General features: G+C 39.7%; 1 protein-coding gene across 2 annotated transcripts in view; it reads left to right on the top strand.

Annotated features, from left to right (window-relative positions):
• The window catches only part of ARHGEF28 (Rho guanine nucleotide exchange factor 28), a 289,872-nt gene that overhangs the window by 155,018 nt on the left and 111,597 nt on the right, over positions 1 to 23,257 (top strand). The window contains exon 1 of one of the 2 annotated variants that reach the window (XM_019728120.2): positions 12,795 to 13,010. The exons of the other annotated variant lie outside the window; for it this stretch is intronic. Coding sequence (XP_019583679.2) covers positions 12,926 to 13,010 — 85 coding nt within the window. The 5' untranslated portion in view covers positions 12,795 to 12,925. Of the gene's footprint in view, positions 1 to 12,794; positions 13,011 to 23,257 lie in introns of those variants that run through there. 2 annotated transcript variants of the gene reach the window in all.

Here is a 23,257-nt window from a genome sequence, read left to right as displayed (position 1 = left end):
AGCATCAGTTATAATCCTATGACATCAGGGCTTGAGTCTCCATTTACAATCTAAAAAACAGAACAAATCAAGACCGAGCAATGACAGCTTTTCCCGAGCAGTTTTACTCTGAGCCAGCTCTGGCTTGGAACTTGTCATATGTTGTTACCTTGTTATTCCTATGAAGTAGGCACTGCCAGCTTCAGTTTTAGGTGAAGTGACGTCCCACTGTTGGAGAGTGAGTGCTGGAATCGAGACCCAACTTCCTTCCACCTGGCCCTGGAATCCATGAGCTTACCATCCAGTGGGGGCCCCTTGGAGCTGAGCCTCCGGAAAAGACCAGAGGCTTATCCTGGGGTGCAGGTGTTATGTGGGTGCCCTTTCAAATGAACCAGGAGCCCCCTTGGCAAGGTGAAGACAGTTCCTCCCATGGACCTGGAAATTCTCATCTGCTCACATGCACTCTAGTTCACAAATCTCTTTCCCAGACATTTTCTAATTCTTCAGGGCTAATTTGGGCCCCAGACTGCTCTTTTGAGTTAGAGCCCAATGAAGCTATTGTGGGCTTTACAGACACACCTGTGGGGCTGTCAGCAGGTGCCTCCTCTCGGCACCTGGCTGGCCTATGCAGGCCTCTGGGGCTGTAAGTGGAAAGCAGATAAGCATGAACTTTCCTAGTTGGATTCTTCAGGCTCAGCAAAGCTGAGACAGCTTCCATACCTGGAAAGCACAAGGGTGAGGCAGTCTTAGGAGCTACACACGGCGCAGTGGTGGTGGTGGTATTGGCGGTGGAGGTGAAGTGCTCAGGCTGATGTGAAATCAGGGAAAACCAAGACAATGTCCGAGGTGAGTTTAATTACAATGGTGGTGGGCCTGCAGAGCCGAGTGGTCAGGGCTCACGGGGGCAGTGGAGTCTTGTTGGCACATTTGGCGGGCACGCTACACAGCAGTTACAATAGTTGGGAAATCATGAAGCAGGGCGAGGCGGAGCATCCTCACGTCGGTTGGCTGTAGTGCTGGTAGCTTGGCTACAAGCCAGAGGCAGTTTGCTGGGTCTCCTTGTGTGAAGTACCACGGAAATTAGACTGTACCTAGCAACATGCACACCTTTAATATTTCTGCTCCATACGGTGAGAGGAGTAATGTACTTCTGGAAGGGGGACGAGGAAGGAGCTATGAATAGGAGGATCACCGTCTCCGTGTAGATGACGGCTGTGGGCCACTGAAATCAAGAGCCTATCAGCGGCTCCTGCATGCAGGATGTTTCGTCTACAAATTGCATCGTGCTCCCAGGAATGTCAGCTTTGAAGCGTGTTTACCAAGACAAATTGCTGGTGGGGGAGGAGTGCTGGCTGTTCAAAGTATGAACTAGCAGCATTATTTTAATTTTAGGCTTTACAAACTCACTCCATTCTCAAACTGGTCTACTTGCTGGGCTTACCCAGCAAGACATGTGTTAGGGGAACTGTAGTGGCCTGACTGGGGGTTGTGTCAGTCACATCACTGTGTCCCAGGAGCCTTGTAATGAAGGATCTGAGAAAGACAGATGTGTATGCTGCTAATCCAGTGGTTTATGAAAGGGCCATAAATGATTGTTCCTTGTGCTAACATTTGCTTTTTTGTTTATTTAAACTTTTTGGGTTAAAGAAAGTCACCTGACTTGATGCAAAGAAAATGCTAATACATTTTCAAAGAACCTTCTGAGACAGAGAGGGGGGCTGCAAGCAGTGAGCAGTAGTCAGGAGGTAAGCTGGAGTCTGGAACTGGAAACAGCTTTTCCTCAAGGCCACTTCCAAACTGTTTTGTTATTTTCTATGTTCTTTTATCCTGCCCAGTCTCTAAGGAAATGCTGATACATGTGGTCGAGGTATATGTCTTTGCTGATTTGTGTTGTTTAAAATGCTGTGATGTGAGTTTAGTGTGGTCTCATAAACTATATCCGAGCTGTTTTAATAGAACTTTCTGTGATGATGGACATGTTCTATAGATGCACTATTCAATATGGTAGCCAATATGTTTATAGAATATGTGATATGTGACTAGTGTAACTGAGGAACTGATTTTTAAATTTTATTTAATTTATTGCACTAGAAGTTCCCTTTGTATTGTTGTTGTTAACCCATCAGAGCATCAAGAATCATATTGGCCATTAGTTTATACACTGAAAATGTTGATTGGAGGGATAATGTCTCAGGTGGATAATGGTTATTAAGCTCCTTCAAGTCAGGGCCCCACGGCCACCTCAGCGATCAGTGACAGCAGGATCGCATGTATGGTGAGTCCAGGAGTGGCGGCTGTGCTCTCTGTGGATGCTGTAAGGGCCTGGTGTTTTCCTCAAAGGGGGAAAATATCAGATGAAGAGCTGGGATCCGATCCTGTGGCTGTCACCCTGGACAGTGGGACTCCTCAGTGTACAGTTCCTTCACATTCTAGGCAGATAGAATGGGCGGAGAGGGTAAAGCATGTGGAGGAAATGGAAAAAGAGAAGGTAGCTGAAATGGATCAGTACAGAAATTAAGAAGGAAAACCGGATCCATTTGGCTCAAGGGTTCATTTAGTTCGCATAGAAGTATATGGAACCAAATGTGACTAAGAAATAGAAGGTCAGTAATGGGCAACAGCAGATGCTACGCCAAGGAGAAGGGAAGAGAACATCCCGCAGGAACATGTAGACAACCTGTGGGGATACAGTGGGATGGCTGAACTTTGGCTGCCCTGTTGGAATCCCAACTGCAAACAAAGATGCATAAACCATCACCAGATCAGCAAAGCTGTAAATGGCTTGATTACTTGCTCTCTTGCAAACTCTGTTTTTGAAAGGTTGAATCTGAAAAAATAAAACCATGTGCCTGGTTAGAAATTAAGATTTTCAAGTAAAAGTTTTAAGTTCATGCCTGAGGGCTGTGAAACAAAGGTGCCAGTATCTCAGGTGAATTATAGAAGCTCCTGGAAGGTGACACTCCTGCTATCTCAGCAAGTGATATTCAAGAGTGTGAGTGAGGTTGTATGTGACAGCCCAGATTTAGTGACACTCATACTGAAGCTGCTTTTCCTGCAATAATTTATCAGCCATGGCTGCATTGGACTAAAGATTATTTGAAACTTACTTGGCAAAAGCTGTATATTGTATGACTATTTGGGTGAGGAAAAATATGAAGGATTTGGTGGAACTGACTTATTAAAACAAGAAGTGTGTGAGCCTGTTTTAAGTTTCCTCATCGGCGAGGGAGGTAGGGCGAGACCATAAAGAAGGTGGTAATGCCTTGGATGACATCAGTCTTTTTGCTTGGGTAGTCCCAGTACCTTGATGCTCTGGGCATGAAGCAGTGCCATATCTGCTGTTCCAGGTTTGGCTGGCACAAGTGCCAGAGAAGATTTTAAACATAATATTGTGCTAAGTAAGCTTTTTGAGGAAAAATTAACCTTTTAAAATTATACGAGTAATAGATGCTTACAGTTGAAAAATTAGAAATTTTAGAACGAGTAGAAAAAACAATCCTTATAATTTTCCCAATCCAAAGCAGCTACTATTAAATTTCGGTATGTTTCCAACCAGTATTTTCCCCATGCATCTATTGTTTACACAGTTGTAATCATGCAAACAATAGAATTTTATGTCCTGCTTTATTCATTTGACATTATATACCATAATGAAGCTCCATTTTAGAAGGTAGCTTAAAACAATTCTGTACATCTTTCTACGAAAAAATATGGATTATTTTTCTAAGAAGAAAGGGAAAATGTCATAGAGTCTCCTCACAAGTATGTGTATTGTCCAGAAAAAAACCCCTCCTATTTATAGTATTTATTATTTGATTTTACAGAGTGGCCAAGTTGTCAATATGTGCTGAGGCTCGAATCCCAATTATCGAATCCCTGTAACACTTTGGGTCATTTCATTGCTATTATTATTTGTTACTTATACGTGATATGAGAAAAAGAAGGTATCTTAGTGGGTGTTGGGACTGGGAGGGTGGGCACGAGGGAGACAGATGAACCAAAGCAGGATGTGGAAGGAAACCTGATTTGATACCCCAAAACCAATCCAGACCAGTCGGGAAGAGAAGGAAGCAGAAACAAACAGAAACAAACAGCAAGAAGTGAGGTGTTTCAGATTGTTCAACCTAGATGACACAGGCTTCCGTGATTATAGACAAGACCAAGAAGGAGAAACAAAGACCCCACACAGGAAGCTTAAGAAAACATCAGCAAAGGGAAACTGGAAGGAAATTATTGGAAGATCCAAAGGAACAGCCCCTCTAGAAGAGAATGTTAGGTGTAGCATAAACCTCTTTTCCCCAGATCTCCATTTGTGGATTTGTCTGGGAGAGGTCCAGGCAGTCAATAATGCTGGGTTGGCCGACCATTGAGTAAGTAGGATTAATTAGGTTAATCTTTCTTTTTCTTTCTTTCTTTTTTATTTTTTCCTTCTGTTAACTGAAAGTTTGGAAATGGAATTAATGCTATTAAGCTATACAAGCTTATAAAACAAGCTGTTTGTTTTTTAAGTTGTTTGTGAAAATTAAGTTTTGGGATGGTTGCCAAGTGTGGAATCTTAAGATCTAGGACCCAGGTTAGTGGAAGCTGGCCCTCTGTTGGTGATTATTTGATAACACCTGTGTATCTATGTTGAGATCTCAAGAATGTTACATGAAACATGAAAGAAAAAAGAAAAAAAGGGAGAGGGACAGAGAAACTTAGCAGAGCTTTTACTCTTCTGAAAAATAAGTTTTCAAGCCTAATTTTTTGGCAGATCTCTCTCTATGCCCCAGGCTACAGAAGTTTCTATGGATTCTTTTTTCTTTTCAATTTTTTTGGGGGTCATCTCTGTACCACAAACCAAAGCTTACCAGTGATTTGGTTTTGAAATAAAGAGGCCAGGGATGGAAACATATCCCAAGAAGAGCACTGGGAATGCACAGTTATTTGTAAAAATTCTGACTCAAATTTTATTCCTTTTGTTCACGTCAGTGAAATTTTCTTACTGCAGTTGTTGAGGTTTAAAAAAAAATTTTTTTTTGGTAGAAGAAATTGCTGACTTACTGGAATTCTGCTAAGTGGTGTCAGCTCAATTTCGTTCTCTTATCACGAATGTCCTGCCTTTTATATTTAAGGCTTCATTGTTTGGATAAAATTCTCTTTGTGGGATGTGAGTAAAGCATTTTTGTTAAATTAGACAATTGGAGTATTTATTGGCAGACTTTTATCCCATAAATGAAAAGAAAGAATTCGGGGATTTTAAGGTTAATATATACTATAGACTAGGACACAAAATTAAAGCCTTACTGGTGGTATATAGTCTATCATATTGTTGTCTTCTGATTTAAAAAAACAAAAAACTGTATTAAATTATAATTCCCAAGTATGGGAGGCAATGATGGGTCTAATGTCCTGCCTAATGTTTGCTCACCAAGGTTTTTTTTTTTTTAAAAAAAAAAGCAAAATGAAAGTGAGTTAAGGTTATGAGTTGCTAATCTAAGTACTCAGTTATCCTATGGTTCTAAACTCTTCCAAGTTTTAATTCCGATGGAATTACCTTGGAGCTTTAACAATACCGAAGCCTAGATTCACCCCTAGAGAAGTCTGATTTAATTGGTCTGGAGTGCAGCGTGTGCTTCAAGAGTTCTAAAAGCGCCCCAGGGGATTCTCAGGTGGGGTCAAGGTTGAGAGCCATGGACATAGTTCCTTCAGGGAACACTGCTCTGCTGAAATCATCCCTGACTTACTGGGTTTTCTATGTTTCTGGACTTGGGGAGATGTGGTTCTCCTTTTATCTCAATAGATTATAAACAAATAATGGAAGCCAATTTGTGTTAGGTTTGCAGACTTTTAATGATTGTCACCATCAATATCATCATAGATCTGTGGGAAATGTGAAAACTTTGGGGGAAAAATGGTTGAAAAAATTTCCCAACTATTTGAACCTCGGTGAGATGGTTGATTTGAGATACACAAATTAGGCTGAAGGGAGTTGGGTTTACACAAATGTCATAAGAGCATTATGACAGTGCCTGATGTTTTTGGCATTACTACCTGTAGTGGAATCTAAATCACCGTTTTCGTTTCACAAACCAGTTAATCTGTGAAATGTAATTGAAAGAGGAGAAAGAATAGCAGTTTTTTCTCTGAACTTTAAATTTTTCATTCTCTAAAATAAAATCCTCAACTCCAAACAAACCAGCTTAGTGAATAAAGTCCATAAGTTCCATCTCTAAAGATTCTATTTTGATGTTTAAATCAAATGACTAGCTTATAAATTTCAAACAAGTATAACATTTTAAGGAAGCTACAACTAATTTATGAAACAAATGAAAAATATGAAATGAATTCGAGAAATAGCATTTATAAAATTTTTATATGGAAAGTTAAAATTCCACCCAGGGATTTCTTCCCTTTTGCTTAATGAAAAAATTGCCCTCACAGAGGAATCATTGGACTGTGGGCTTGATTGCAGTGTAAATGCGTTTATGTGTGTTTAGGCTTGCTTTTTACTGAGTACCAGTGGTTAATCCCTTGAAAGGGACTTTAGGGCAATTAAGATTCTGGTTAGCTTTAATGCCAGGGAGCACAAGATCCAACAATTTATTGGGACAATTTGCTTTAACTTTTAGAGTGGATGATTTAGAAGGTATTTTTATGAAACATGGCCCCTTCAGGCATGAGCAAGAAAGCAATCAGAGGGGTGACCGGTTAGCTCAGTTGGTTACAGTGCGGTGCTAATAACACCAAGGTTGCCGGTTCGATCCTCACATGGGCCACTATGAGTTGTGCCCTCCTTAAAAAAAAAAAAAAAAGAAAGAAAGAAAGAAAACAATCAGAATTTATTCTTCGCTATAGGAAATCCTACTGAAGAATACGAGTAGCTAAAGTAAAAGAAGTGAAGCAATCAGAGTTTGAATAGGAGTCCCAGCAGTAAATAATCTGTTGTTTCTTTATAATATTTAAAATAACAAACAAAAAATTAGAATAAAGAGTGAAGTTAAAGGTATCTAGAACTTGAAAAGAAAACTTACTAGTTGGGCTTCCTCCAGGTTCTTGAGATTTGTGTGTCAAGAGGGTTTCTGCTGATATGAGGTAGATTTACCTGCCCACTGGTGGTACATAGGGGGTGGGATGGTGCAAACCACAGTAACTTTGGAAATGAGTAGAGTCTGTAAGAATAACGGCAAAAGAAACTATACCTAAGCACTGTCCTCTAGGTGATAAAGTTGTTTCCACAGGGGTCCAGGTTAACAATTCTGATACCACAACAAATGTGCACTGCAAATGAACAATTAAGTAAATGGATTACGGATAGTAGGTGCCAGGTTCCTCATTCTTGGAGTGGGAGTTTATAGACAAGCAAGGGGAGGAGACTAGAATGATTCATGTGCTAATGAACTAGAGTTGTAGACATCAGTATATCAGTATGTACTCATGACTAGTTAGTATAGACACACGTGCATAGAAAAATATTTCTAGATATATGTAGATATATGTGTATACACATAAGTTAGGACACACACACACACACACACACACACACACACACACACATTTCCTTGCCCTGTTAGTTGAGAGGACCTAAAAGTAACAACACTCCAGCAGCATATACAAGATGAGTAACCCTTTATTTAAAACTGGGAGTATCCGTTACATTTTGTGTGCATTTTAGCTTCAGAATTGTGGAATTGATAGTTCAGAGTTTATGTTAACATGATTTAAATTCTTTGCTCATTTTATACCTTATACTTAACTTATTTACATGTGAATAACCATTTAAAAGTCTATAGAACAAGTTGAACTTTGTTAAAACTGATAAAATAAGTTTGTGAATACTTTCATGGCATGTAATAAACTTTTGGGGCAGATTTGGGAAAATTGGAATTGGAACACTATCAGAATAAACTTAAAATATAATTTTTAAAATTTATTTAAATTTATTGGGGTGACAGTGGTTAGTAAAATTACATAGGTTTCAATTGTACAATATATAGTACATCATCTATATATCACATGGTGTGTTCACCACCCAGAATCAGTTCTCCTTCCATCTAAAATGTAATTGTAGATATTGCTCTCACTGAGTGTCTCGGCTTTTCCTACTTCAATGAATTTTTTTCTTCTTAGACTATAACAAGATACGTTCCTACCCCTCCACCCTTTCTCTGTCCACTTATAGTTCATATCCTTGCTTCTCCCACCTCCAGGGCTCTTCACATTCACTATCCACAGCTGCTTCTCCAAGATAAATTAAATATTCCTCATAATTTATTGTTCAAAAAAACTTAGCCAATTTGTGCGAATTCTTTCCTTTCTGATTATTCCCAGGAACTTCATGTTTAGAATAAAATGAGGTTCACCAATGATCTTTTTTTTTCTTAAGAGAATCATCTTAAGTAGAACTGATATCTATAGCAATATGAAACACTGGTGGAAGCTCTGACAATATAATTCTTTAATATGTTGCTTCAGCTAGAAAAGCTATTATTTTCCTGTCCTGAAGTGTTTGGGGTATTTCCTTATACTACATGTGGAGATAGCATAATATGAGTAATGCTGCCTTATTTGGATTTCTAGATCATATCTATTTTTTTCCTTAGACAGTAGGGTGATATAAGAAGGAATATTGGAACTTCTGAAGGGGCATGCAGGTTTTTTTTTAAATACAGTTAATAGAGGTAGATGAGAGATAAAAAATAAACTTTCTTACCTTTAAGGTAAGGTGATATTATTAATGGTGGCATCCTAGAATTCCAATTTATGACAACAGTGGTTGCACCATGATCCCGATTCATGTCTAATATATGTGAATGCAATTTTATGGGCTCTGTTAAAAAAATAAATGGGGAGGTAAGGAAAAAATAATCATTTAAACCTTGGGTGGCTCCATTCATGTTTGCACGCTGTGAGTAGAGTATCCGTGAGTAAGTGCTGAAGACGTGGATGTGCTGTTCCCACTTGCTTCTCAGTGTGAGCACATCTTACCTCGTGGACATGAGCCATGCTTTCTAAGATCCTCATTTCTGTGTAACATGGCCTCTCAAAGACAGCCATTTCACCTGGTGCCCGACCAGAGTAATGGTGTTTCCCAGTGAACAACAACTTGTGTTGAATTTAGATGACATGGTGCCCTTTTAAGGGATTTTTGAGGAAGATTTTCACCATCTCTGATTTTCACCTAATGCTAGAACGTGAGGCTACAGAGACTTGTTACTGTGCTGAAGGTACCCAGCATAGGATTTTCCTGGCATTAGGCGTCTTGTCTCCTCTTTTCTGTATTTTTAATGAACTTTTCCCAAGAATGGCGTCTAGCTGTATTAAAAACTATGGGTTCTGGTGGTCAAACCGGGAGTAGAGACAAAAAACAAATCTTCCTCCTCCTCTTTCTGCCTAGTATGATTCTTTTTTTTTTTTGGAACTGTTTGTGTCAGTTTTGAAAAGCTGTTACTTCTGAGGTAAAGCTAAAAATAATACTTCAGTGGCTATAATGTATTATAGAAGAGAAATATAATGAAAGGGAAATTTATACTTAATATTTAAACTAAAACTTACCGGAAACCTATGTTAAGTTCTTTACTATTATCTCATTTAATCCTCAAAAATCTTTGAAGTACAGATGTTATGATTTCATTTTGTATGAAACAACTGAGGATCAGAAAGTATGAGTGATTTGATTAGGGCCACTAGGCAAGTATGTGACAGAGCCACTGTTTGAGCCCAGATACACACACACACACACACACACACACACACACACACATATCTATTTGGCTCCGAAAACCCATATATTTTCTTTTTGGCTTGTGGCCCTTAAAAATATGAGTTATGACACAGTTTATGCCCTCAAGGAATTTCAGGTCCCATTGGAGGATAAGAAAAGTATACAAATACTATAATTCAAATCAAAATATAAATACCCTTCTAAGGAGGTTTAATTTTATCAAGGTTGAAAGGTAGGTGACCTGTTCTTTAGATGAGGAGAATCATGGAAAAGTTTCCTTCCATATGGCTCTTCCAGAAAGCTGAAACTTCAGTGCAGCTGTGTCTTCTCTGGATGATTATAACTTATGGAGGTTACATCAATCTTAAGTAAGGATTTTCTAATTAAAGGGGACTGATGAAATCATTCATATGCTTGCATTGTAGTGGTATATATGATATCTGGTGAGAAAGTGGCCTTGGGGATATATCATTGAATTCTACCAACTGCAATTACAATCAGCCAGAGAAAGCAAAGAAATTAACCCATTAATTATGAACGTGATGTAAATAACATCTTGAATTAAATTAAATATTGGCACAATGGGAAAAAAAAGTCAACTATTATAGAAGAAAGGAGGATAAATGACCCACATTCAGGAGAAATTCTTCGATCATCAAGAAAAACGAGCTGGGCTAAAAATAAAAAGGGCTGTGTTTACAATATTTTCTTTTTTCACTTTAAATGTTAACTGAACTACGTACAGCTGATCAGTGGAAATCGTTTCATTAAAATATTTTTATAAATAGTAAAGCAAATATGATTAGAAAATTTCCTACTGGGCTTCTCACATGTATTGGTTGGGTTGGTCTAATGGTTCTGTCAGAATAATTTCCATAGCAATAATCAATTGATATGTAATTGGTCAGCAAGGACTGTGCTCTGAGGAAAATTAGATTAAGATGAACCTATCTGGATATAGAAATGCATTTTACAAAGGTCTTTCATATCACTCTTTGCATCGTCCTAAATTTCTTCTTACCTGTCTCCTGTGGTCAAGAGAGGAACAGCCCGCTCTAGTTTGTTGACCTGGGACTTACCTAGTTAAGTGGCTCTAAAACTTCACCTTGCATGAGAATGAGAAAGATAGCACTTTCTTTTCAGTTTGGTGATTGTCTATACTGACGGATGTTCCCTTTGTTTGGTCTATGGACATCTCTGAGCCAGCCAAGGGTACTTGGATCTACACACACCCCAAGTATTGCCAGGAGCCTTAGAGAAAAATGGGTTTTGTCCACCCATAAGTACTGCTTTGTTCTCAAATGTAGATACTGTAGTGATGAATAAAATGCAAATATACTTTCAAACATTCTACAAGAGTTCAGGTAGCTTTTTGTCAAGATACATGTTTTCAATAGGAGAATATTAAAAATACTACAGCTGTTATGTAAAGATTCTTCATCCACAGGTTGAGACTAATAAGTGTAAATCATTCATTCATTCATTCATTCATTCAGCACGCGCCTACAATGCCCCTGGCACTGTTCTAAGCCCTAAAACTGAGAATGAATAGAAACACCACAATATTTTCTTATTAAAGATCCATATGGACTAAAACTCCCTTACCTGATGTAAGGGGTGAGAGTAATGTAGCCTTACAGTTGTACCCAGCTGCTTAAGAACAACACGTAATTCTTCAAATAAAAGGACACAAAATAGAAAAATGTGTTAATGTTTGTTTTTACTTCGTTGTAATGCTCACCATAATCTTTTAGTTGTATTTTGTACAATTGTGGGTTATATTTATGTAGCAAACAATATAAAAGCCCAGTAGTGATTTATGTAATTCTGATTTTGATTTAAACTTGAAATTAAGCCACTTCTCTCTGTGCCCCTCACCCAACCCTTACCAATCAGACAGGATTAGCTGTCATGGAGCAGGTTATGCTTCTATTTTCTTACACAGCATAGTGCGATAGTGCCAACAATTTGGGAAATAATTGAAGAGATGAATGTTAATGAGTCACGTATTGCCATGTTCCACCTCTGCCAGGTTGAACAGATCCTCATATTGTTTCCACTCTCCTTTAGTTTATTTGAGTGTCAGATGACTTCACAAAACAAAACAAAACAATACTTCTTGCTATCACTACTACTAAAAGAAATGCTTAAGAGATTTCCCTATGAGACTTGGGGTAGATTTTTTTCCCCCCTGCGGTTGGTCTTGGTTGCTATGCTTGTGTTTATTTGGGCACGTGTATCTGTGTGCTTCAAGGGAGGAGGAAAGTAAGTTTGAGCAGGGTTACGATTTATGGGGAGGAGGTAATGGGCTTCTTCTGAATGCTAATTACTGAAGAGTTGTTCAGGGTAACTGTTGGTTTGTGGTAAATTAGTCACTAGCTCTATTGAGAGGAACTGGAAGTTTAGATCAGAGCAATAAAGGTGCCCAAATCCTTATGGTCAGCAGCCAAACTTGGTGACAACTTAAGAAAAGTCCCCCAGTTGTGCTAAATAGTAGTAGACAACTGAGCCTGAATTTAATGAGTACAATTCTGTATACAAGTTAAAAACTCCCAACCACTTCAGGATTAGAAGGGTGGAGAGACTGGACGTTAAATGAATTATATCAGTGCTGTTTTGGCTCTTAGATCTGAAAAAGCTGCCAAACCAGCCTACGGTATGAAAGAATAGATTGCTCTGGAAAAATCCTTGCCCTGAGTGTGACGGCCTTCATTTGTCCGTGTCTGGCGCTTTCTGGCTGTCCACACATACAAACCTCAGCCTTTATCTAACACTGTACAGGGTGGCTTTTCTGAGAAATGATACTCTAGCTCCGGATCAAAACAGTCACCAGCATGTGGAAACTTTTCTTGAATCACAAGCAGCTCTTTCAGTTCCCACTTACCTTTCTTCTTTATTTCTATTTCCAGCCACCAGAAGAGGGGAGTTAATGATTCATTTGCTCCTGGTGACCTTTTGAATAACTGAACTGTGATGTACCAGTGCGACTCTTAGCTCCCTCTCTCTCCTCTTTTTACTTCCCTAGTTCGGCTTTAATATTTACAGCCTCCTTCTCAGTCTACATGCCTGAACGCCTGAAGGAAGCAAAACATTTATTGCCTCTCCCTCCCCGTGTTCGCAAGCTTTTCACTCAGCCCCATTCCTTCCTTTTACATCACATGGGAGACTCGCCTCCTGGCTGGGACGCCCGAGTTCTTCCTGAGTCTCTCCTGTTGAATCTGTTGATTTCACCCAAACAAAAAGATGGATTCTGACTCGGACTCACCTTTTAACTACTCGTGGCCTTCCTTCCCCAAAATGAAGATTCGACGGAGGGCGTCCAAACAAGGTAGATCACGGGATCTTTTATTTCCCCCAGAGCCAAGCCAGGCATCTCAGTATTCTTACCTTTCTTTTCCTTGTTCTTTTGCCAGACTGTTTTCTGATGAAGTACGTGTTTATACATGTCTTTATAAAACTCTCACTATCTAAATACTTTACATATGGACTTCTGCGGTAAACCTACTCGTTCTTAACTTCCTTTCACTTTGAATCTACCTTTGTGCTATATTGTGCATGTGCAATTCTCTTTTTTAAAAAAATGAAGGGAGTTTAGTACAAGGTAAATGTTTTGGATTCACTTAATCAGAGTTATCTTGACAATAAAGAGCCCTATTGATTTAAATGTGTCTGGCTTTTGTGGGCTATGCAGAGAACTACGCATGCGTTCGATACCCTGTTTCTGCTTCTTTTGTGTTTTAGTTTTCAAGTGTGTGTGAATTTTTTTTAAAAAAATATTTTGTACTTAAGGAAAATGTTCTTTCTATTTTATACTATTTTATTGATTTTATGGATTTCTCTAAGGAAAGGATTTTACAAAAGCAATTTCAGCAAGAAAGCCTGTGTATCTCCAGGGGTACAGTCATATATTAAAAGTTTATTAACAATAATTACCAAGTATGCAAAATTATTTACTGCCAAAGTAAGAAGGGCCATTTGTCTGCAGCATGATTGATAATGGAATGGGTTTACACCACTTATTCTCCCTCACCTGCAACCCACTCTTGTGGTGCGGGCCTTGGAAACCAAGGGGCAAGTTGGTGTTCGGGTACAGCAGGGGTTCCCTGAGTATCTGCTGTCCACCCTGGCTGGGCTCAGCAGGTGGTGATTGTTGCTTTCTGAGGTTTACCAAAACAAGAAAGGTAGTCAGTAAACCCTTTCCATCTCTTGACTTGGGCCGTGGCTTATGTGGTTGTGTTTAATTTAAGAAGAAAGAAACGTTTTCATGAGCTTACAGGCAGAAGAAGTGTTTTTGAAAGTAGCATCTCTGTGGCATTGTCCTTGGGGAGCAGAATTCTTTAGTCTCTAGAGCAGAATGACCTACTCCATCCCCCTGTATTTTTCCCAGGGAAAAATGGACGCCAGCAGTTGTCAACACACCTGGTTCTCTTCAAGGATATTTTTTTCCTCCTTCTAAAATAGAGGGGTGTGTATGTGTTTGTTTGCTCTTTGGCTGGGATCACGGCCAGCCGCAAGAATAAGATAGGTTGAACATCTAGTGGGGGCAGAAAGCCTCAGCCTGAGCACATCTCCCGTGCTGCTCAGCTGCCATCTTTAAGATTCTATCATGAGGGATTGGAAAAATTTCTATAACGTACTATTTTCCTGTTATTCTGTTTTAAAATTTAATTTCTTCTTCATGGGGGTAAAGGGCCATGATATATACAACTTGCCATTAAATGGTGCAGAGGAAAAAGAATATACTGATGAGAGAACACAAGCATAGGCAGGTAAAAGCAGGCTCGGACACAAATACAAAATGGAGTAAAATTAATAAGTAAATATGGGTACAGGGTAATATATTGGTGCTCTTTGTGCTATTCTTATTCTTTCAGGCTTTCTGCAAGCTTGAAGTAATTTCCAAATAATCAAAATTATAAAAATGTTTCAATTACTTCTGAGAGGGGAGATAACACTAAGTCACTGGTACTTTGAAATAAATATTATTAGTTGTGGTACACTGAAAATTTCTTGAGGGGAGGTACCAGTTCTGTAAGACTGCTACATCTTTGTGCTAATTCTAACCCAGTTAAATTTGGGGCAGTGATCTGCTTAATATATTTTTGTACTTACACTTCCTGGCTGGCTGACTGGATGCCTATGTTGTTGGGGGCCTGGGTAGCCTAACAACCTGGGGAGACATTGGATTAATGATTAGAAGGTCCAGTGGAGAACCTTGAGAGGCCAGTGGAGTTGGAGGGAATGCATTAATCATGCTTTCCTTTGAAATCCAAAGTTGGAGCCCAGCCACTTTGAGCTACAGCAGAAAGTCATAACATAACTATGTGTAAATTAAACTCTGTTCAAGTGAAAGCAGGTACCTGGAATATGAAAATGATTAACTATTTGCTGCTAATAAGCAAAAGATAAGTGGAAATAAGGTCAGTAGCAGAGTTAGGGATCATCAGTGTCTTACGTTTCCTTTCTTCATTAAATGGTGACGACCTAGTTGTGAAGAGTGGGTTTGGTCACACTGTAATGTTAGCTGGACAGGGTCCCAGAACCACAGCTCTCGGAGGGGACTTGGTTTAACCACCTTGTTTTACAGATGAGGGTGATGGGGCCCAAAGAGGAGAAGTGATGGGGAGTTGTTCAAATGTTCCACAAGCATTTCCAGAGTGCCAGTCACCATCCCAGAGGGTGAAACAAAGCGCTGAATCAGACAGACACTGTCCTCACAGGGATCTTATCATTAGGAGTGAGTCCCACATCTCCCAGTACCCAGCCTCATATGGCAAAGGAAAACCAAGAAACTGTTTCTTCTTTTTTTTTTTTCAGCCCAATGATTAGTTTGTGAAGAACTATGTCATCTTAGAAGATGATCTAATTATTTTAGCCTTTAACACTAGGGAGAGTTTCTTTCTCATTCTTTCCTTCCTTCTAATTGTTACCAGCATCAGAATGTAGGTCCCAGTCACCTGGGAAATCGTGCAAGAGATTTTGTGGGCTTGGAATTACTGGCTTATAAACAGACCTCTCTTATATTTCGTCAGATATATTCTTTTTTATTCTCTATTACTCTTTCTCTGTCCTGATCCTTGTTATAGTATATTTCTTTTAATATCCCTTCTGTCCTTATCATTGTTCTTTGATAGACACACGTATGTATACATACACGTAACTGGCTTGTTTAGAGAGGTGAAAATTTAGAGGGTTTGGTAGTAAAAGGAAAGCTAGATTAGCTGAAACCCATCCATACTTATATATCAACTAAAAAGTGCATCTAGCACTTTCTTATCCTCGTGTCTTCAAAAGAAAAAAGGCTATAACTTAGAAGCAGTGTCTTTGTAAATGACCAGCATCTAGAGGGGAATGTGATGTAAGTAGAGGATGAAAGCAGTTAAAACAAAGCTGCCCCAAATATATTCCTAGGGTTCTCAAACGTTGCCCTTTACCATTTTATGGGCAACCCTGGGACAGCCTGTAATGGGAGCCTAGTGGTTAATGATTGGAGTGGGCCAGAATCCATGACCGTTCTGCTTCAAGGACTCCAGGAATGACTGGATTTTCGTTTCGTTGGAGATTTTGTTTTCGGTAGGAGATTCAACCAAGAAATTCAATGTTTATTAATCAAAGATTTAAAAATATAGTAATCAAAGATTTAAAAATATAGTAATGTAGTAACTTTCTCATAATTATCGTTTAATCTTTAAAGTGCATTCTTTAATATTCAGGACCCAGGTCATGTTGAACTGTTCTTTGTGCCTTTCACCCGCTTATGCATCTTCTTTCATTGTCTCCTATTCCAGCTCATATCATATGCCTCTCTAATGACACAAAGTATGAAAGAGTGCTTTTTAGTTTTTTCCTTTTTGCTGGTACAAAACCAATCTATGGTTGCCAAACAAGGGATTTCCTATCAGAAAGCTTAGCCACCTTGAAGAACTTAGAGAGCGCCAGATTTTCTGTAGTGACAGTCTAAATAACTAATATTTATATAGTACTTTATTATTCATAACAATCACTGTTTACTACCCTGTAATAGGTACTTCACATATATGACGTGTGATTCTCAAAGTAACTGTGTAAAATAGATATTATCTCTGTTTTACAAGTGAGGAAACTGAGGCCTAGAGAGTTTTAACGTTATTCCTAAGACCGTATCAGGAAATGCAGGGAATAGTAAATCATGGTAGACTAAGGAAGAAAATGAATGAATGAGTGATGTATATATAAAGTGTTTTTCACATGTTATCCTGTAAAAGACCTGTGTGTCAGATGTGGTTGTCATCTTTATTTATTATTTGGGGGCTCTGAGGCTCAGAGAGAAGAAATGAGTTGCCCAAGATCAAAGCTAATAAATGGTAGACTCAGGCCTACAACCCAGACATTGGGTTCAGAGGTTTTGGTCTTCCCAGTATGTTTCACCACCTTTTATGTTGAGGTGAGAGATGAAGAACTTCAGAGGGTAGCTACCTTATGTTCAAAATGTGTCTCACCATCTTAGCTTTTCCCTCTCTTGTGAATCTTTGACAAGGAATAGAGGTGGCAGTGGAAACTCGAGTGGAGCAAAACGGGAGTGCTATTTCTATGTCTCGATGCACCCACACATATTGGTGTCAAATACTGACACCCGTCACTGACTTGGGTGGGAGAACGTGGACAGATGACTAGAGCACTGCATAGCTGGCTAAGGAGAGGAAGGACAAATTGAGAAAAGGATGGGCAGTGTGCCCTGAAGAGTTCACAGCTTTGTCCCACACAAGGAAAGATAGAGAGCTTGAGTGTGCTGGGAATGGAGGTGAAAATCATGAAGCCAAAACTGTTTTGGCCTTTTTTCGTGCACTCATTGAGTGTTTGAAGGGCAGATACATAGTCTGAAAAATGATCCCTGACATAGTAAGTATTAAAGGTATGATGACATTTCAGAAAGTTTACTAATTTTTAAAGGTGAGTTATTTTTATCTCATGAGTTTATTTGTTCTTTCCCTCTTTCCTACCCTTCTTTCCTGCCTTTCATGAAGTTTCATTGAATACACTCATGTGCTTCCATGTGCTTGTGAGTATTTAGTCCATTCCTTCCAAAGACTGCCTGAATACCATAGGAGGAATAAGTCACTACAGAAATACTTATTAAGGAAGAGAATCATTTTCCTAAAGGTGACATAACCTGCTAAGATTTTGTTGGCTCACAATGAAGATAGTGGCTAACCTCATGCAGAGCAGTTTTAATTTCATTCTCTGCCTGGAGGCCTACCTTTGTCAGCAGAGGAAAGGAGGCCCATTATAAGTCCATTGCCAAACAACATAGCTATGTACTCCTCATGGCTCCCTTTAGTTAAACAAACACTTTGCCAAATATTTGAAACAGATTTTTAATTTTTTTTTTCATTTCGGGCTAGTTCAAATTCTTAGGCAAGTTATAGTTCTACATGAATCCCTGTGAGTGGAAGGGAGACACTATTCTGATTTATGACCTCATGTTCAGGAGATTTCTCCCTGTCACTCTGGTTTTGGGGAAGGACCAATGGTTGTTTATTCAGGTATATTAATTAAGGCAGAAAGTGATAAACCCCATAGGAAAGGTCAGGACAAATTCCCATTGAAGTTCAGGATGAAGAGACTAGTTCAAGCTGAGAGCATCATGAAAGGGATGTCATTTCAATAGCCCGTGGTGAACAGGCGGTGTTCTAGCAGGTCCCTCCAAGCAAATGGGGAGAATCACACATAGAGAGTATCAAAGCCATGGAAAATAGCCGAGGCTTGTGCACTGTTGATTCATGGGGATGTGAAAATGTAGTGTGGTGCCAAATGCTGCATTGGTCTGGACGGTTAGTTTTGTCTGCCTAGCATCCTCCTTCCCTTTGCTGAACAACACTCACATTCTTTCGAGGTTAGCCTCTCCACTGCTCTGGCCATGGGTCCAAATGCTGCTCCCACCTTCTCACGTGAACCTTGCTGTCCTGGATGCAGTGCATTGCGCATCCCCTGCATGTGGGCCAATAACAGCCCCCCTGCTGCCTGGCCATAGCTCTTGGTCCAGGGTGGGCACATGACCAAAACTTGGCCAAAGTCCTTTCTGGGGATTCTTCAAACTGGAGTTTGGAGGGAGATGTCTTCCTTCTTGTGTGGCAGTGCTGGAAGGGTCAGAGTGGAAGCCATTAGCTGGGAGAAACCCGTCTTTAGTAAGAGGAAATACTGCAATCATGTAAAGAGAAGCAGTTATAAGATAGGGTCTTGCTGGATTCCAGGCCCTTGTTTTAGTCTCTGGGGCCCCGTTGCTGCCCAGGTGCCTCCATCTCAAGGCCTGGATGTTAAATTCCTTAAGTTTTGTGTGTTGCCCTCACATGCCTCCAGTAAATCTTTTTCCTCCCCCTTTTATTTTTGTTTTAGCAAATTTAGGTGAACACTTCTGTCACTTCCAGCTAGAAATCTCCAACTTGTCCTTTGAGATGCAGCTTGAAGTTCCTTGTTCTGGAAGCCTTCCCTGAATTCCCTCAGAGGTCATTATTTTATCCTTTGTGCCACTCTGGCTTGTGTATAATTTTGTAATAGCCCTCTCATTACTGTATTGCAGCTGTTATTTAATGTCTCTCACCTTAATACATTGACTTCCTTAAAGGTGGAGGCTGGCTGACCCCTTTTCACTCTTTCAGTGCTTGGATCACAGAAAACAGGCAGTAAAGATTGAAAATGTATGTGGCACAAATTTTCTCACCCTACACTCAGATACTTCTTATTTTGTTTTTAGTTTATTTTGTCTATAATAGATCTGATCTTCCTTACGAAGTCCTACCTTCTAGGCAGCAGGAATATGTTTTAGTCTAATACAGAAAATTTGGTCTTATGCAATAAGGAAAATAGTCATTGTAACTGCTCAGTCTCTTTAAGTAAAATATCCAGTCTCTCAGACTTCTGCCTCCTCCACCTCTTCCTTGGCAAGCTGGTATTGAATGTCATTTCCTGGTGAGGATGGGGGCAGTTGGTGGTAGGGAGGAGATGGCCCCATCTTTGAATGCCGTCTGGGTCCTCCAGCAGGTCTGCTGGCCTGAGCTCTTTCCTGAGCCAAAGTTGTTTATTACTAGATTTTTCTGGCATCTGTGACCAAGGTCCTACAGCTGGATCCCTCCCCTCGTGTTAGTCAGGACCTGACTTGGCCTCACCCTGGGTCTTACACTATAGAAACCTTAGAATCTCTGCCCCTGGCCGTTGGCTCAGGTACTTCCCTAAAAACATCTGCTATAGGGTCCCTTCCTTCACACCATGGTAGGCCCCGAGGCAGGCCGCAAGTAGTGGACAAAGCCACTTCCTGCTCCTCTCAGAGGCCTGTGGGATCCTAGGGAGCCATTCTCACCACTTAGGCAACAGGGAGCAGCCCAGGAAAGCTGGCCCTGGCCCTGCTGCCTGGCCTTGCTCTCCCACCAAGTGTGCTTGGCGGTGGTTGTCCTCATGCTGGGATGGGGCAGCATGCATGGTGATCTCCTTCGGATCCCCAAATGGAAGCTACAAAAACCCACCCACCTTCAGAGTAGCCTCTGGCCTGTCTCACACTGTTCCTCACAGGCAGGGAAACCACTTGTCTTACCTCTTTGATCTCCATTGTCCCTACCAGTGGAAAACTCTAGTTATGAATTATAATGAATCTCATAACCAGCTCTCATTCATGCTAACCTACTCAGAGATGCCCACAGTTGCTCAGGGTAATGGAACAAGATCTAGGAACCAAGTAGAGTTTCCAAACCAGGAGAAAAACAGAACATTTGGAGGAATGCCCGGCAGTGCTTGGTTTTTATCATTCGTTCATTCATTCATTCATTCAAAGTGTTCTTAGTGAGGGCACAAAAAAATAAGTGAAAATGATGGAAGGAAAACTGACTCTGGGTGGTGAGCACACAGTGCAATATATAGATGATGTATTACAGATTTTTACACTTGAAACCTACATAACTTTACTAACTGATATCACCCCAATAAATTTAATACAAATTTTTTTTAAAGTGAAAGTTGCTAAAAGACTAGATCTTAAGAGTTCTCATCACAGGAAAAAAATTTTTAACCATATATGGTAATGGATATTAACAAGACTTATTGTGATAAGTTTGCAATATATACAAATATTGAATCATTATATTATACACTGGAAACTAATGTGTTATGTGAATTATAGCTCAATAAAAAACCCAAGTGAAAGGATTTACATTTCAGTGGAGAATTGTCTATTTTGCTAATATAATTCCTTGTCTATAGTAGAACTCAATTATTTTTTTAGGATATTAAAGTGAGTTAAAAACACATATTTCTAGAGATAGGTGCTGGATAATTGGAGATCCTCGTGACTTTTGAAGTGGACAAAATTCTTTTTATGTGTTAGGTCTTTCCATAAGATTACGCGGGATTTGAATTTTCATAAGGTTTCTTGTAATGAGGAACATCTTGTAATATAGGGGCATCTTCTTCATCAAGTTGTTTTTTTGTCTACAGTCACCTGAAGTAGCCTGGTCCAACTCCCGCCACTTTATTTGAGGTCTTTCACTCTGTCCTGGCGTTTGTATGCTGTGTTAGCTTTCTTCCCCTTAGTCGGTCCATTTTTCCTTTCTGTACATTAATTTGCTTTAGGCCATGGAGGATTGCGTCCAGAAGGAAAGGAATTGCTGATTCAGTCTAATCACATGAAGTCTACATACCACACATGACTGAACATCTTGATAGCTTGGGGGAAGCAAGGGCAGAAAAAAGTTATTTACATATTTAAGAGGCCTTCTTTTTCAAACATAAACATATATACTCTTGAAGGCTACTTTGTGCTCCTATAATTAGGAATGAGAACCTGGAAAGATTTGGGAGACAATTGTTATTGTTGCTTCCTGAGGACTCTGTTTTCTTCCTCTCTGCCTTTCTCCTCTCTCTCCCCACCTCCCTCTGTGACTCCAGTGCAGTACAAGGGAAAAAGCTTGTGTTCTTCAATAATTTCGATAATTAGGACTTTCAAAACAGCAGAACAAGACCTCTTTTAGGCTCTGATTTTAGAGTACCAAGTTGTAACTTGTTATTTAGAAGAGGTTTTAAACTGCTGTTCCCAGGAAGAGGGCTGAACAGGTACAGCTCTTCTCCCAGAACCTCTGGAATCCCTTCACTTCTGTCCCCAGTTGTTACTGTTGGGTGACAGGACTGGTGAAGGGGCCTGATCTCATCCCAGGGCCCACTTTTCCTTGTACAGGATCCCAGAAGGGTGAGATAAGGTCTGAGGGTGAATTGAACGTCTGCATCGATGTTAGAGACTCTCTAGTTTGGTAGACAAAGGTTCCCTGGGTTCTCCCAGACATGTGGTGGTGCAGACTAAAATCTTCAGAGTAACTTTAGCTTATATACGACCCACAGGAAATTCCTGGGCTGAGGATAATTTTGGAATTTGGATGGATCCTCTCTGTAACCTCAAGTCTAACTCAGTAGAGTGAAGCCAAGAGATTTTTTTCCAGGCCAAGACTAGTATCAGGAAAATCCTAAAAGACTTTTAGAGAAGACTAGGCAAGAAGATAAATGACAGTTTACCCCTGAAAAGGTTCATTCTCACCTGTGAGAGTGGGTTTTTTCTGTCTTCTGGAGCACACTCAGACCATTGGTAGAAAGGACTATCTGTAAATTTCAGAATATGGTAAAGTTTCTTTTGATTTGGGAATTGGGGAGATAGTGTGCTACAGTGAAAAAGGACGTCTTTATCAGCACTGTGTTTGTAGTTTGGTTCTATCACTTTATAATGTGGCAGGTTAATCACTCTCCTTGGGCCTCAGCTTTCTTATCTACAAAACAAACGTGACAATACCTCACATGGTTATGAAGAGTAGGGTTGGCAAATGGGTAAAAACAATACTATTAGGCTGGTGCAAAAATACCATTTGCCAACCATACTGGGTTAAAAACAATTGCAAAAACCGCAATTACTTTTGCACTAACCTAATATGTACTCCTGAGTGAAACATTTTCAGCTAATGATACATTTACATATATATTATCCGATATGGTTGATTTACTGAAAATCTATTTTGCATGAGGTTCCACAGCTGTTCTTTTACATAGGAAACAAATTTTAAGCACATAACTTGTTTTTTCCTCTTATTTTAGATGCAAGAGGTTATTGTTGAAGATCTAGAAATTATACATAGTAAAGAGTTGAAAATAAAAACCACCTGTAGTCCATCACCTAGAGAAAGCAGTTAACATCTTAGTTTATCTTTGCAGTCTTTTCTCTTGATTACCTTGCATGTTGTGTGATTAAATAAAATGAAATTACATATTTACTGTTCCATGAATGTTTTCTCAGCAAGACTCTCTCACTGTCATATTCTCGCAGCAAATCTCCAGAGGTGGATAACACAGGCCCAGGAAGTGAACAAACACACCTAGGCACAAGTCATACTGTAACACATTAATGAAACTTCCTAATGGGAAAATACCAGACATTGTTCAAATACCATATTCTTTGGTTCAGAATAGGATACTCAGGAACTCTAATTTAAGTAAAGTACCGTATTTTGCAATGTATAATGTGCTCCTGTGTATAATGCACACCCATGTTTGGGGCCCAAACTTTCAGGGGGA

Source organism: Rhinolophus sinicus, linkage group LG03 (assembly GCF_036562045.2).
Source record: "Rhinolophus sinicus isolate RSC01 linkage group LG03, ASM3656204v1, whole genome shotgun sequence".
Classification (NCBI taxonomy): domain Eukaryota; kingdom Metazoa; phylum Chordata; class Mammalia; order Chiroptera; family Rhinolophidae; genus Rhinolophus; species Rhinolophus sinicus.
The sequence above is the reverse complement of the archived record's forward strand: the minus strand, read 5'-3'. Positions and strand labels throughout refer to the sequence as shown.